The sequence below is a fragment of the Aegilops tauschii genome, chromosome 2, assembly GCF_002575655.3.
Source record: "Aegilops tauschii subsp. strangulata cultivar AL8/78 chromosome 2, Aet v6.0, whole genome shotgun sequence".
Classification (NCBI taxonomy): domain Eukaryota; kingdom Viridiplantae; phylum Streptophyta; class Magnoliopsida; order Poales; family Poaceae; genus Aegilops; species Aegilops tauschii.
In genome coordinates this window covers 574,851,345-574,866,334 of record NC_053036.3, presented here as the reverse complement: position 1 = coordinate 574,866,334, position 14,990 = coordinate 574,851,345, and the positions used below count along the sequence as shown (strand labels likewise).

At 48.6% G+C, this 14,990-nt stretch overlaps 1 protein-coding gene across 1 annotated transcript; it reads left to right on the top strand.

Annotated features, from left to right (window-relative positions):
- Nucleotides 1-12,255: 12,255 nt before the first annotated feature.
- LOC109762320 (exopolygalacturonase-like) lies at nucleotides 12,256-14,101 on the top strand. The gene is made up of 4 exons (XM_020321157.2): nucleotides 12,256-12,408; nucleotides 12,550-12,699; nucleotides 12,873-13,049; nucleotides 13,364-14,101. The coding sequence occupies exons 1-4, from the start codon at nucleotides 12,256-12,258 to the stop codon at nucleotides 14,099-14,101; spliced, it is 1,218 nt and encodes a 405-aa protein (XP_020176746.1).
- The last annotated feature ends 889 nt before the right edge of the window (nucleotides 14,102-14,990 follow it).

Genomic DNA, 14,990 nt, shown 5'->3' with positions numbered 1-14,990 from the left:
GATGTTACTAGTCTATGTTACAACCTCCATAGTGGGTAGTAACATATGAGTGGTATCATGAAAGAGTTCATTTATTAGGCTATAGACTCATTATGTCTTGAAATGTATGATGTTACAGTAACTAGCTAAGTTACTACAAACCCCTCTCTTCTCATTAATTAGCTGCCACATAAGCAATCTTATATTGAAATGTGCGATGTTACTAGTCAAGTTACTCCCATTGTGATTAGTCTGAAAGTGACACCGCACACACCCGACTGGCGTTCACCAGGGGAGACTGAAGTGTCCACTGGGGAGTGGTTTCAGTGTCCACTGGGGAGTGGAGAGCCGGGCGCGCAGATTTTTTGTCTGCCCCGACTGCCGTGCTAACTAGCCAACCACATTACCAAGGATAACTGCAACCAGCGGTTATAGTTTGTCTCACACATTAGTAGCTGGACTGCTCTCACAGATTAGCAACTGCTTACAATAACAGTTGCCATTTTGTCTCACGTCGTAGTAGCAACTACAATTTGCGGTTGGATTTTATCTCACAAAGATGTACTCCCTCTGTTTCGATTTACTCGTCGTGGTTTTAGTTCAAATTTAAACTAAAACCACGACGAATAAATCAGAACGGAGGGAGTACCTACTATCCCTTGGTATAAATAGGTGAATCAATGTGAATCTCATCAGTTCAATCATTCACGTAATTATATACTATTTCTATGCACTCTTTGTTCACAGTTTCTCACGCAATGCAAGGATGAAATATTTCTACATTAAAAAAAGTAGCTTTTGTTTAAATCATTTTCTTCATACATAATTCTTCTGGAATTAATCTCTAAATTCTCGCCGCAACGCGGGAAATTACCTAGTTATTTTTTTTTGCTATCACCGTTATTTATTTATGGATTAAACCAATCGAAACATTGCTAATTCATCCGGCAGTTGTTCCATGTCCTCTGCAGAGAATGGAGTAGCAACGTTTTTCAGTGAGGGCGTGAAGTATAAAGTATACTTGTGGTTGAGAAGAGGTGAAGTGAGACGGTGAAGATGCATAATGTCTTGTATTCGCTCCTTCTCATAATTACATAACACTTCCTTGACACAACAAAATAGCAAGTACATGTACCGTGTTTTGCAAAATAGATGTTCCGATGTCAGTAAACTACATTGCAACCGTGAAATAAATCACAACTGCAACAACAATACATGTGCCAACTAGAAGCATGTGTACAATTATTGCAACTTCACAAGATATTGATACATCTATCAAACATATATCTGCAATAGGTGCAAATGGTGATAAAGTAGAGAAACCTAGCAAAACCAGTTCTTGTAACTTGGTGTCATCGCTTCTTGGTATTAGCATAGTGCAGCAGTCCTAAAGGCAACCAACAAAGCAAGTGTAGGTCTGGAGCTGCACAGATCTAAAGAACCAAAAAACAATTACAGCACCCTGAACAATTACTCCCTCCGTTTCTTGTTACTTCGTATATAAGATTTGTTTGAAGTCAAACTATGCAATGTTTGACCAAATTTATATAAAAAAACATCAACATCTACAATTGTAAGAGCATGTAATATGAAAATTTATTCCACGGCCTTATCACAACTCACCTCCCGGGTCGCACGCGCGTGCGGCTCCGGAGGCCCCCCAAACCCTAGGTCCCCCTCAGATCCACTCCCCCGGCCGTTGCCGCCGCCAGCGCCGGCAGTGGCGGCCGCGCCCAACTGATGAGGGCGGCGGGTGCTGGCTGAGCCCCCTCATCGGCCCCCCTTCGCGCGGAGCTGGACGTCCCCAGGGTAGCCATTGTGGTGGGGAGTGTTGGGGATCGTAGCAGAATTTTAAAATTTTCGTACGCTCACCAAGATCCATCTATGGAGTATACTAGCAACGAGGGGAAAGGAGTGCATCTACATACCCTTGTAGATCGCGAGCGGAAGCGTTCCAATGAACGTGGTTGATGGAGTCGTACTCGCCGTGATCCAAATCACCGATGACCGAGTGCCGAACGGACGGCACCTCCGCGTTCAACACACGTACGGTGCAGCGACGTCTCCTCTTTCTTGATCCAGCAAGGGGAAAGGAGAGGTTGATGGAGATCCAGCAGCACGACGGCGTGGTGGTGGATGTAGCGGGATGTCGGCAGGGCTTCGCCGAGCTTCTGCGAGAGAGAGAGGTGTAGCAGGGGAGGAGGGAGGCGCCCAAGGCTGTTGTATTGCTGCCCTCCCTCCCCCCTTTATATAGGCCCCCTGGGAGGGGGGGGGGGCGGCCAAGACCCATCTAGATGGGGGGGGCGGCCAAGGGGGGTAACTTACCCCCCAAGTCAAGTGGGGCGCCCCCCCCACCCTAGGGTTTCCAACCCTAGGCGCAGGGGGGAGGCCCATGGGGGGCGCCCCAGCCCACTAAGGGCTGGTTCCCTTCCCACTTCAGCCCATGGGGCCCTCCGGGATAGGTGGCCCCACCCGGTGGACCCCCGGGACCCTTCCGGTGGTCCCGATACAATACCGATAACCCCCGAAACTTTCCCGGTGGCTGAAACTGGACTTCCTATATATAATTCTTCACCTCCGGACCATTCCGGAACTCCTCATGACGTCCGGGATCTCATCCGGGACTCCGAACAACTTTCGGGTTTCCGCATACTCATATCTCTACAACCCTAGCGTCACCGAACCTTAAGTGTGTAGACCCTACGGGTTCGGGAGACATGCAGACATGACCGAGACGCCTCTCCGGTCAATAACCAACAGCGGGATCTGGATACCCATGTTGGCTCCCACATGTTCCACGATGATCTCATTGGATGACCACGATGTCGAGGATTCAATCAATCCCGTATACAACTCCCTTTGTCAATCGGTATGTTACTTGCCCGAGATTCGATCGTCGGTATCCCAATACCTTGTTCAATCTCGTTACCGGCAAGTCTCTTTACTCGTACCGCAATGCATGATCCCGTGACTGACGCCTTAGTCACATTGAGCTCATTATGATGATGCATTACCGAGTAGGCCCAGAGATACCTCCCCGTCACACGGAGTGACAAATCCCAGTCTCGATCCGTGCCAACCCAACAGACACTTTCGGAGATACCCGTAATGCACCTTTATAGTCACCCAATTACGTTGTGACGTTTGGCACACCCAAAGTACTCCTACGGTATCCGGGAGTTGCACGATCTCATGGTCTAAGGAAAAGACACTTGACATTGGAAAAGCTCTAGCAAACGAACTACACGATCATTGAGCTATGCTTAGGATTGGGTCTTGTCCATCACATCATTCTCCTAATGATGTGATCCCGTTATCAATGACATCCAATTTCCATAGTCAGGAAACCATGACTATCTGTTGATCAACGAGCTAGTCAACTAGAGGCCTACTAGGGACACGTTGTGGTCTATGTATTCACACATGTATTACGATTTCCGGATAACACAATTATAGCATGAACAATAGACAATTACCATGAACAAAGAAATATAATAATAACCATTTATTATTGCCTCTAGGGCATATTTCCAACAGTCTCCCACTTGCACTAGAGTCAATAATCTAGTTACATTGTGATGAATCGAACACCCATTGCGTCCTGGTGTTGATCATGTTTTGCTCTAGGGAGAGGTTTAGTCAACGGATCTGCTACATTCAGGTCCGTATGTACTTTACAAATATCTATGTCTCCATTTTGAACACTTTCACGAATGGAGTTGAAGCGACGCTTGATATGCCTGGTCTTCCTGTGAAACCTGGGCTCCTTCGCAAGGGCAATAGCTCCAGTGTTGTCACAGAAGAGAGTCATCGGGCCCGACGCATTGGGAATCACCCCTAGGTCGGTAATGAACTCCTTCATCCAGACTGCTTCCTGTGCTGCCTCCGAGGCTGCCATGTACTCCGCTTCACATGTAGATCCCGCCATGACGCTTTGCTTGCAACTACACCAGCTTACTGCTCCTCCATTCAAAATATACACGTATCCGGTTTGTGACTTCGAGTCATCCAGATCTGTGTCGAAGCTAGCGTCGACGTAACCCTTTACGACGAGCTCTTCGTCACCTCCATAAACGAGAAACATATCCTTAGTCCTCTTCAGGTACTTCAGGATATTCTTGACCGCTGTCCAGTGTTCCATGCCGGGATTACTTTGGTACCTTCCTACCAAACTTACGGCAAGGTTTACATCAGGTCTGGTACACAACATGGCATACATAATAGACCCTATGGCCGAGGCATAGGGGATGACACTCATCTTTTCTATATCTTCTTCCGTGGTCGGGCATTGAGCCGTGCTCAATTGCACACCTTGCAATACAGGCAAGAACCCCTTCTTGGACTGATCCATATTGAACTTCTTCAATATCTTGTCAAGGTATGTACTCTGTGAAAGACCAATGAGGCGTCTCGATCTATCTCTATAGATCTTGATGCCTAATATATAAGCAGCTTCTCCAAGGTCCTTCATTGAAAAACACTTATTCAAATAGGCCTTTATACTTTCCAAGAATTCTATATCATTTCCCATCAATAGTATGTCATCCACATATAATATGAGAAATGCTACAGATCTCCCACTCACTTTCTTGTAAACACAGGCTTCTCCATAAGTCTGTGTAAACCCAAACGCTTTGATCATCTCATCAAAGCGAATGTTCCAACTCCGAGATGCTTGCACCAGCCCATAGATTGAGCGCTGGAGCTTGCATACTTTGTTAGCATTCTTAGGATCGACAAAACCTTCCGGCTGCATCATATACAATTCTTCCTTAAGGAAGCCGTTAAGGAATGCCGTTTTGACGTCCATCTGCCATATCTCATAATCATAGTATGCGGCAATTGCTAACATGATTCGGACGGACTTCAGCTTCGCTACGGGTGAGAAAGTCTCATCGTAGTCAACCCCTTGAACTTGTCGATAACCCTTAGCGACAAGTCGAGCCTTATAGATGGTCACATTACCATCCGCGTCTGTCTTCTTCTTAAAGATCCATTTATTTTCTATGGCTCGCCGATCATCGGGCAAGTCAGTCAAAGTCCATACTTCGTTTTCATACATGGATCCTATCTCGGATTTCATGGCTTCTAGCCATTTGTCGGAATCTGGGCCCGCCATCGCTTCTTCATAGTTCGAAGGTTCACCGTTGTCTAACAACATGATTTCCAGGACAGGGTTGCCGTACCACTCTGGTGCGGAACGTGTCCTTGTGGACCTACGAAGTTCAGTAGTAACTTGATCTGAAGCTTCATGATCATCATCATTAACTTCCTCCACAGTCGGTGTAGGCACCATAGGAACATCTTCCCGCGCTGCGCTACTTTCCGGTTCGGAAGGGGTGACTATCACCTCATCAAGTTCCACTTTCCTCCCACTCAATTCTTTCGAGAGAAACTCTTTCTCCAGAAAGGACCTGTTCTTGGCAACGAAGATCTTGCCTTCGGATCTGAGGTAGAAGGTATACCCAATGGTTTCCTTAGGGTATCCTATGAAGACGCATTTTTTCGACTTGGGTTCGAGCTTTTCAGGTTGAAGTTTCTTGACATAAGCATCGCATCCCCAAACTTTTAGAAACGACAGCTTAGGTTTCTTCCCAAACCATAATTCATACGGTGTCGTCTCAACAGATTTCGACGGAGCCCTATTTAAAGTGAATGCGGCAGTCTCTAAAGCATAGCCCCAAAATGAGAGCGGTAAATCGGTAAGAGATATCATAGATCGCACCATATCCAATAGAGTGCGATTACGACGTTCGGACACACCATTTCGTTGAGGTGTTCCAGGCGGCGTGAGTTGTGAAACGATTCCACATTTCCTTAAGTGTGCACCAAATTCATGACTCAAATATTCTCCTCCACGATCTGATCGTAAGAACTTTATTTTCCTGTCACGTTGATTCTCAACCTCACTCTGAAATTCCTTGAACTTTTCAAAGGTTTCAGACTTGTGTTTCATTAGGTAGACATACCCATATCTACTTAAATTATCAGTGAGAGTAAGAACATAACGATATCCTCCGCGAGCCTCAACACTCATTGGACCGCACACATCGGTATGTATGATTTCCAATAAGTTGGTTGCTCGCTCCATTGTTCCGGAGAACGGAGTCTTGGTCATCTTACCCATGAGGCATGGTTCGCACGTGTCAAATGATTCGTAATCAAGAGACTCCAAAAGTCCATCTGCATGGAGCTTCTTCATGCGCTTGACACCAATGTGACCAAGGCGGCAGTGCCACAAGTATGTGGGACTATCGTTATCAACTTTACATCTTTTGGTATTCACACTATGAATATGTGTAACATCACGTTCGAGATTCATCAACAATAAACCATTGACCAGCGGGGCATGACCATAAAACATATCTCTCAAATAAATAGAACAACCATTATTCTCAGATTTAAATGAGTAGCCATCTCGAATTAAACGAGATCCAGATACAATGTTCATGCTCAAAGCTGGCACTAAATAATAATTATTGAGGTTTAAAACTAATCCCGTAGGTAGATGCAGAGGTAGCGTGCCGACGGCGATCACATCGACCTTGGAACCATTCCCGACGCGCATCGTCACCTCGTCCTTTGCCAGTCTCCTCTTATTCCGCAGTTCCTGTTTTGAGTTACAAATATGAGCAACCGCACCGGTATCAAATACCCAGGAGCTACTACGAGTACTGGTAAGGTACACATCAATTACATGTATATCACATATACCTTTGGTGTTGCCGACCTTCTTGTCCGCTAAGTATTTGGGGCAGTTCCGCTTCCAGTGACCACTTCCCTTGCAATAAAAGCACTCAGTCTCAGGCTTGGGTCCATTCTTTGACTTCTTCCCGGTAACTGGCTTACCGGGCGCGGCAACTCCCTTGCCGTCCTTCTTGAAGTTCTTCTTGCCCTTGCCCTTCTTGAACTTAGTGGTTTTATTCACCATCAACACTTGATGTTCTTTTCTGATCTCCACCTCCGCTGATTTCAGCATCGAATATACCTCAGGAATGGTCTTTTCCATCCCCTGCATATTGAAGTTCATCACAAAGCTCTTGTAGCTTGGTGGAAGCGACTGAAGGATTCTGTCAATGACCGCGTCATCCGGGAGATTAACTCCCAGCTGAGACAAGCGGTTGTGCAACCCAGACATTCTGAGTATGTGCTCACTAACAGAACTATTCTCCTCCATTTTACAGCTGAAGAACTTGTCGGAGACTTCATATCTCTCGACCCGGGCATGAGCTTGGAAAACCATTTTCAGCTCCTCGAACATCTCATATGCTCCATGTTTCTCAAAACGCTTTTGGAGACCCGGTTCTAAGCTGTAAAGCATGCCGCACTGAACGAGGGAGTAATCATCAGCACGCTGCTGCCAAGCGTTCATAACGTCTTGGTTCTCTGGGATTGGTGCTTCACCTAGCGGTGCTTCTAGGACATAATCTTTCTTGGCAGCTATGAGGATGATCCTCAGGTTTCGGACCCAGTCCGTATAGTTACTGCCATCATCTTTCAGCTTGGTTTTCTCTAGGAACGCGTTGAAGTTGAGGACAACGTGGGCCATTTGATCTACAAGACACAGTGTAAAGATTTTAGACTAAGTTCATGATAATTAAGTTCATATAATCAAATTATTTAATAAACTCCCACTCAAATAGACATCCCTCTAGTCATCTAAGTGAAACATGATCCGAGTTAACTAGGCCGTGTCCGATCATCACGTGAGACGGACTAGTCAAGATCGGTGAACATCTCCATGTTGATCGTATCTTCTATACGACTCATGCTCGACCTTTCGGTCCTCCGTGTTCCGAGGCCATGTCTGTACATGCCAGGCTCGTCAAGTCAACCTAAGTGTATTGCGTGTGTTCCGAAGCCATGTCTGTACATGCTAGGCTCGTCAACACCCGTTGTATGCGAACGTTAGAATCTATCACACCCGATCATCACGTGGTGCTTCGAAACAACGAACCTTCGCAACGGTGCACAGTTAGGGGGAACACTTTCTTGAAATTATTATAAGGGATCATCTTACTTACTACCGTCGTTCTAAGCAAATAAGATGCAAAACATGATAAACATCACATGCAATCAAATAGTGACATGATATGGCCAATATCATTTTGCTCCTTTGATCTCCATCTTCGGGGCACCTTCGTCACCGGCATGACACCATGATCTCCATCATCATGATCTCCATCATTGTGTCTTCATGAAGTTGTCACGCCAACGATTACTTCTACTTCTATGGCTAACGCGTTTAGCAACAAAGTAAAGTAATTTACATGGCGTTATTCAATGACACGCAGGTCATGCAAAATAATAAAGACAACTCCTATGGCTCCTGCCGGTTGTCATACTCATCGACATGCAAGTCGTGATTCCTATTACAAGAATATGATCAATCTCATACATCACATATATCATTCATCACATCTTCTGGCCATATCACATCACATAGCACATGCTGCAAAAACAAGTTAGACGTCCTCTAATTGTTGTTGCAAGTTTTTACGTGGCTTGAATAGGTTTCTAGCAAGAATGTTTCTTACCTACGTAGAACCACAACGTGATGTGCCAATTTCTATTTACCCTTCATAAGGAACCTTTTCATCGAATCTGTTCCGACTAAAGTGGGAGAGACAGACACCCGCTAGCCACCTTATGCAACTAGTGCATGTCAGTCGGTGGAACCTGTCTCACGTAAGCGTACGTGTAAGGTCGGTCCGGGCCGCTTCATCCCACAATACCGCCGAAACAAGATAAGACTAGTAGCGGCAAGAAGAATTGGCAACATCTACGCCCACAACTGCTTTGTGTTCTACTCGTGCATAGTAACTACGCATAGGCCTGGCTCATGATGCCACTGTTGGGGATCGTAGCAGAATTTTAAAATTTTCCTACGCTCACCAAGATCCATCTATGGAGTATACTAGCAACGAGGGGAAAGGAGTGCATCTACAAACCCTTGTAGATCGCGAGCGGAAGCGTTCCAATGAACGTGGTTGATGGAGTCGTACTCGCCGTGATCCAAATCACCGATGACCGAGTGCCGAACGGACGGCACCTCCGCGTTCAACACACGTACGGTGCAGCGACGTCTCCTCCTTCTTGATCCAGCAAGGGGAAAGGAGAGGTTGATGGAGATCCAGCAGCACGGCGGCGTGGTGGTGGATGTAGCGGGATGTCGGCAGGGCTTCGCCGAGCTTCTGCGAGAGAGAGAGGTGTAGCAGGGGAGGAGGGAGGCGCCCAAGGCTGTTGTATTGCTGCCCTCCCTCCCCCCTTTATATAGGCCCCCTGGGAGGGGGGGGGGGGCGCCGGTCAAGACCCATCTAGATGGGGGGGGGGGGCGGCGGCCAAGGGGGGTAACTTACCCCCCAAGTCAAGTGGGGCGCCCCCCCACCCTAGGGTTTCCAACCCTAGGCGCAGGGGGGAGGCCCATGGGGGGCGCCCCATCCCACTAAGGGCTGGTTCCCTTCCCACTTCAGCCCATCGGGCCCTCCGGGATAGGTGGCCCCACCCGGTGGACCCCCAGGACCCTTCCGGTGGTCCCGGTACAATACCGATAACCCCCGAAACTTTCCCGGTGGCTGAAACTGGACTTCGTATATATAATTATTCACCCCCGGACCATTCCGGAACTCCTCGTGACGTCCGGGATCTCATCCGGGACTCCGAACAACTTTCGGGTTTCCGCATACTCATATCTCTACAACCCTAGCGTCACCGAACCTTAAGTGGGTAGACCCTACGGGTTCGGGAGACATGCAGACATGACCGAGACGCCTCTCCGGTCAATAACCAACAGTGGGATCTGGATACCCATGTTGGCTCCCACATGTTCCACGATGATCTCATCGGATGACCACGATGTCGAGGATTTAATCAATCCCGTATACAACTCCCTTTGTCAATCGGTATGTTACTTGCCTGAGATTCGATCGTCGGTATCCCAATACCTTGTTCAATCTCGTTACCGGCAAGTCTCTTTACTCGTACCGCAACGCATGATCCCGTGACTAACGCCTTAGTCACATTGAGCTCATTATGATGATGCATTACCGAGTGGGCCCAGAGATACCTCCCCGTCACACGGAGTGACAAATCCCAGTCTCGATCCGTGCCAACCCAACAGACACTTTCGGAGATACCCGTAATGCACCTTTATAGTCACCCAATTACGTTGTGACGTTTGGCACACCCAAAGTACTCCTACGGTATCCGGGAGTTGCACGATCTCATGGTCTAAGGAAAAGACACTTGATATTGGAAAAGCTCTAGCAAACGACCTACACGATCTTTGAGCTATGCTTAGGATTGGGTCTTGTCCATCACATCATTCTCCTAATGATGTGATCCCGTTATCAATGACATCCAATGTCCATAGTCAGGAAACCACGACTATCTGTTGATCAACGAGCTAGTCAACTAGAGGCCTACTAGGGACACGTTGTGGTCTATGTATTCACACATGTATTACGATTTCCGGATAACACAATTATAGCATGAACAATAGAAAATTACCATGAACAAAGAAATATAATAATAACCATTTATTATTGCCTCTAGGGCATATTTCCAACAGGGAGGCCGGCGGCGTGATTCGTGGGGACGGTCGCCGGAGCACGGTGAGGAGCGCGGCACGATAGGACGGTGGAGCCGGCGAGGTGCGCTGCAGGGTGGTGGTCAAGGGTGGTGCGCCAGCACTAGTTGTGGTGGTGGCGCGTGCTCAACCATGGAGGCGGTGGTGCCATGGAGGCCCTGCCAGGAAGGATCCTCGGTGCGTTCGGTGCTGCCTCGGGAGAGCTGGTGCGGGGGTGTGCTCGAAGGTGCGGGTGAGACCGGATCTGGTGGCAGTCCCCTGGTGTGGGTGAAGGCTGACGCGGCTGATCTGCCCCTTGCACAGCATGGCTGGTTGCGGTTGCTCTTCGTCCGTGTTGTTGCTGTTGGTCTTGGCCGCGTTCTCTCGGTAGTGTGGGTGGGGGAGATCCATTGTTGCGCGACTTCGGCGTCATATTGCTGCGGTGACGGCGGTGCGAGGCATCTTGGATAGTGCTGCCCGAAACCTTGAAGGAGTGGAGATGTGCGCCATTACAGATGAAAATCCTGTTCGGTTTTGGCCGGACCGGCGGTGATGGCACATGTGGGTGTCGTTTCCCTCCCTAGAGGCGTCGTCGAATGTGTCGCCATTTCCCTCCCTTGCTTGGTGTTGACAGTTGTCTCCGCGCGAAAGCCTCGATCCAGTGATGGATCGATACGATGGCGGCGTCTTCGGCGTCGTTCCTCTGTTGGGAGCATCGTGCCGGGAGACATGGAGTTCCTATGGTGTACTCCTCCGGTGTTCGCCGCTGCCCCCGTCGCTCTTCTCTAGCGCTATGTACGGTCGTCGCTGGTGAATCCGATGGTGCCTTCATCGGGTCGGATCGAGTCCTGCCATCCTCTTGCCACCTCCTTTAGGCATCAAGGGGGGATGGTGTGTCAAGCTTTTGGGAGCAGTTGTTCTTCCGACGTGACCGACATCGATCGAGACGCGGCGAGGTTTTCGGTTTTTGGGTTTCATTTGTGTTGTTGTTGTTGTGTTGTCGTGGGTGGCTGTCCTCTGGACTAGCCGGGTGTGGAGTTTTGCTACACTGGTTGTTCGCAGTGAGTGGTAGTCGTCTTGTACTTACAATTCTCTTCTTCTATAAAGCTATGATACGCAATTTGCATACTCTTAAAAAATAATAATTTATTTCACGGTGCATCTACTAATATTGATTCATATTATGAATGTTGACATTTTTTAATATAAAAGTTAGTCAAAGTTTAACCTTGAGTGCAAAATAAAAAGAAACGAGGGAGTACTAAACAACATATTGTTTCTTCAGATTAGGAACAGTACATCCACCATCGTATGATCATGAGGTCAGACACGCGGCGGCTGATTGGATAAGGTGTGAAGGGATCTATGTTTAGAGACCAGATCCGAAGATTTCAGTCGCTGGGTCCGCCCTCGTACGCCACGCGTGAGGCGCGCCAGCGCTCCCGCGCGCCCCCCGCGGGCATCCTATACGCATCCGCACGTCCGCACGTCGCTGCTCTCCAGTTCCGCCGTGATCCAGGCACAGCCCAACTGCCCCAAGCCGATCGACGCCGGCATGCCCTAAACTGCGCAGACGGCGTGCTGCTCACCTAGGAGGAGCTAAGTAGCTGGCCAAGTCGAGTCGACACAGGATCTCATTCTCCGCTAGCTAGCCGGGGTCGCGCGCATTGCGGGTGAGGAGGCGAGCGAGCTCACCAGCCAAGTCGATCATGGAGCCGCGGCCGCGCCCGGTGGCCGTCGCCGTCAACGCGCTGCTCTGCGTCCTCTCTCTCTGCGTGTCCGCGGCCGAGGCCGAGAACGTGACCACCTACGACGCCAAGAACTTCGGCGCTAAAGGCAACGGGGTCGACGACGATACCAAGGTACGTGCGTGCGTGTTCGTTTCCTCCATAGATTGATCGTCTAATTTGTTCCCTTCTTCGTTGGTATGATATGATCTACGTTGTGCTCGATCGATCGATATCCGTACGTGCGTGCGATTCATGTTGGCGGTGCGCATGCAGGCGCTGGTGGCGGCATGGAAGAAAGCGTGCGGGACGCCTGGCACGGTGACGCTGGTGATCCCGCCGGGGACCTACTACATCGGGCCCGCGCACTTCCACGGCCCCTGCGAAGCCGTCGCCATCACCTTCTTCCTCCAGGCAAGCACTTGTGTCGATCGTGGACTCACCGCCTCAGATCAACGTTGATTCAATAATTAACTCACTAATTTATATAACCCGACATGGAACACAAAATTAACTGATAAACTCGTGTACGTCCATGCACGACACGATAGCCGCGTGATAGGGAACAAAAACGGGACTCATTATATATGGTTCTGCAGGGGGTGCTCATGGCGGCAACGGATCTGAAGCGTTTTGGCAATGACTGGATTGAGTTCGGGTGGGTGACAAACCTCACCGTGGTTGGCCAGAACGGCGGCGTCATCGACGGCCAGGGCGCCGCCTCCTGGCCATTTAACAAGTGTCCCGTCCGAAAGGATTGCAAAGTCCTTCCCACCGTGAGTATCCTTCCTATCCACCCATGCATGTTACTACAATATATGGAAACTAAAACAAAACACACATGCAATTACAAAATACTTATTGAGTGTGATGAGAATAATGCAAGTAAAACATTTGACTTTTTTTTGCATGCATGTTGGGTGTTGAGGTCCTTTTCTAAAAAAATGTTGCGTGTTGAGGTGAGCCATTTTCCATGGCGTGATGAGATGACACGGTTGTATGTTGAGATAAATATGTTAGTGAGAATCAACTACTTGGTTATAATAACATAGGATCTGACGATTAAAATGTCTAAATGGATGGGGTGCAGAGTGTGATGTTCTTGAACAACCAGAACACGGTGGTGCGCGACATCACCTCGGTGAACAGCAAGTTCTTCCACATCGCGCTGCTGCACAACAACAACATGAGGATGAGCAACCTCCGGATCCACGCGCCCGAGAACAGCCCCAACACGGACGGCATCCACATCGAGCGGAACACGGGCGTGATCATCTCCGACTCCCGTATCGGCACCGGCGACGACTGCATCTCCATCGGCCAGGGGAACCACAATATATACATCGCCCGTGTCCACTGCGGCCCGGGCCACGGCATGAGCGTTGGTAGCCTCGGCCGCTACGTCGGCGAGGGCGACGTCACTAGCATCCACGTCACCGACATGACCTTCCAGGGCACCATGAACGGCGTCCGCATCAAGACATGGGAGAACTCCCCTACCAAGAGCTTCGCCGCGCGCATGCTGTTCGAGAACATGGTGATGAAGGACGTGCAGACCCCCATCATCATCGACCAGAAGTACTGCCCTTACTACAACTGCGAGCACAGGTACGTCTCCGGGGTCACAATCGAGGACATCAAGTTCAAGAACATCAAGGGAACGTCGACGTTGCCCGTGGCCGTGCTGCTCCGGTGCGGCGTGCCGTGCCGCGGCGTCGTGCTGCAGAACGTCGACCTCAGCTACAACGGACAGGCAGGCACCTTGTCACACTGCGAGAACGCCAATGCCACCTACGTTGGCTACCAGCACCCACAGCCATGCATCTAGACGTACGGCCAATTGGGTTTCCTTTTTCTTCTTCTATAGTTAGCGTTTTCTAGACGTTTTGTTGTTTCTTGTTGCTTATATATAGGACCATGAAATAATTGTATTTAGTTCACAATAAGTCAGTTCTAATACACACGAGGCTACTGGAAGAGGATCTCTAACTTAATTACCAATTGTAATAATAGTGGATTAGTGGCTCGTCATATACAAGTTAAACAAACCTTCACCCGGCCATCAAATTCGCCATCAAGCTTACCAGCTAAGTTCGTCGAGTCACTTTCTATGTGTGGATCCGGAGTTGAGGCTGGCAAAACCACCTATTAAGAAAGACGATGTACTTTTAGTTTTGAAAAGTTGGCAAAGGATACATGCCAATGAAGAATGCATAAGAAGAGCAAATGACAGGCCATGCCCACGGCCGTAGAATTTGATAAATTCATACTGTTTGATACGGTGAATTCCCTTCTAGGTTGTAAGCCTGCTCACGATTCAAACTATGGGGCTATTAGTTTGCAATTCTTTCATCTTAACTTTAAAACAATAACGTTGTTGCCAAAGAAAGAAGAAGCAGTTTGTAATGAGCACTTTAGCCCAATATGTCTTTTGAATGTGAGCTTCAGAATATTCACGAAAGTTGGCACCAATAGATTGACACAGATTGTCCATTCGGTGGTGCGACCGAGTCAGACGGCCTTCATGCCTGGGAGTCACATCTTGGAAGGGGTTGTTATCTTACATAAAACTCTTCATGAAATCCACTCGAAGAAACTAGATACGGTGATCTTCAAGGTGGATTTTGAGAAGGCATATGACAAGGTCAAATGGCCATTCCTACAACAGGCCATGCGCATGAAGGGGTTTGATGAAACCTGGAGGAAGTAGGCGGACT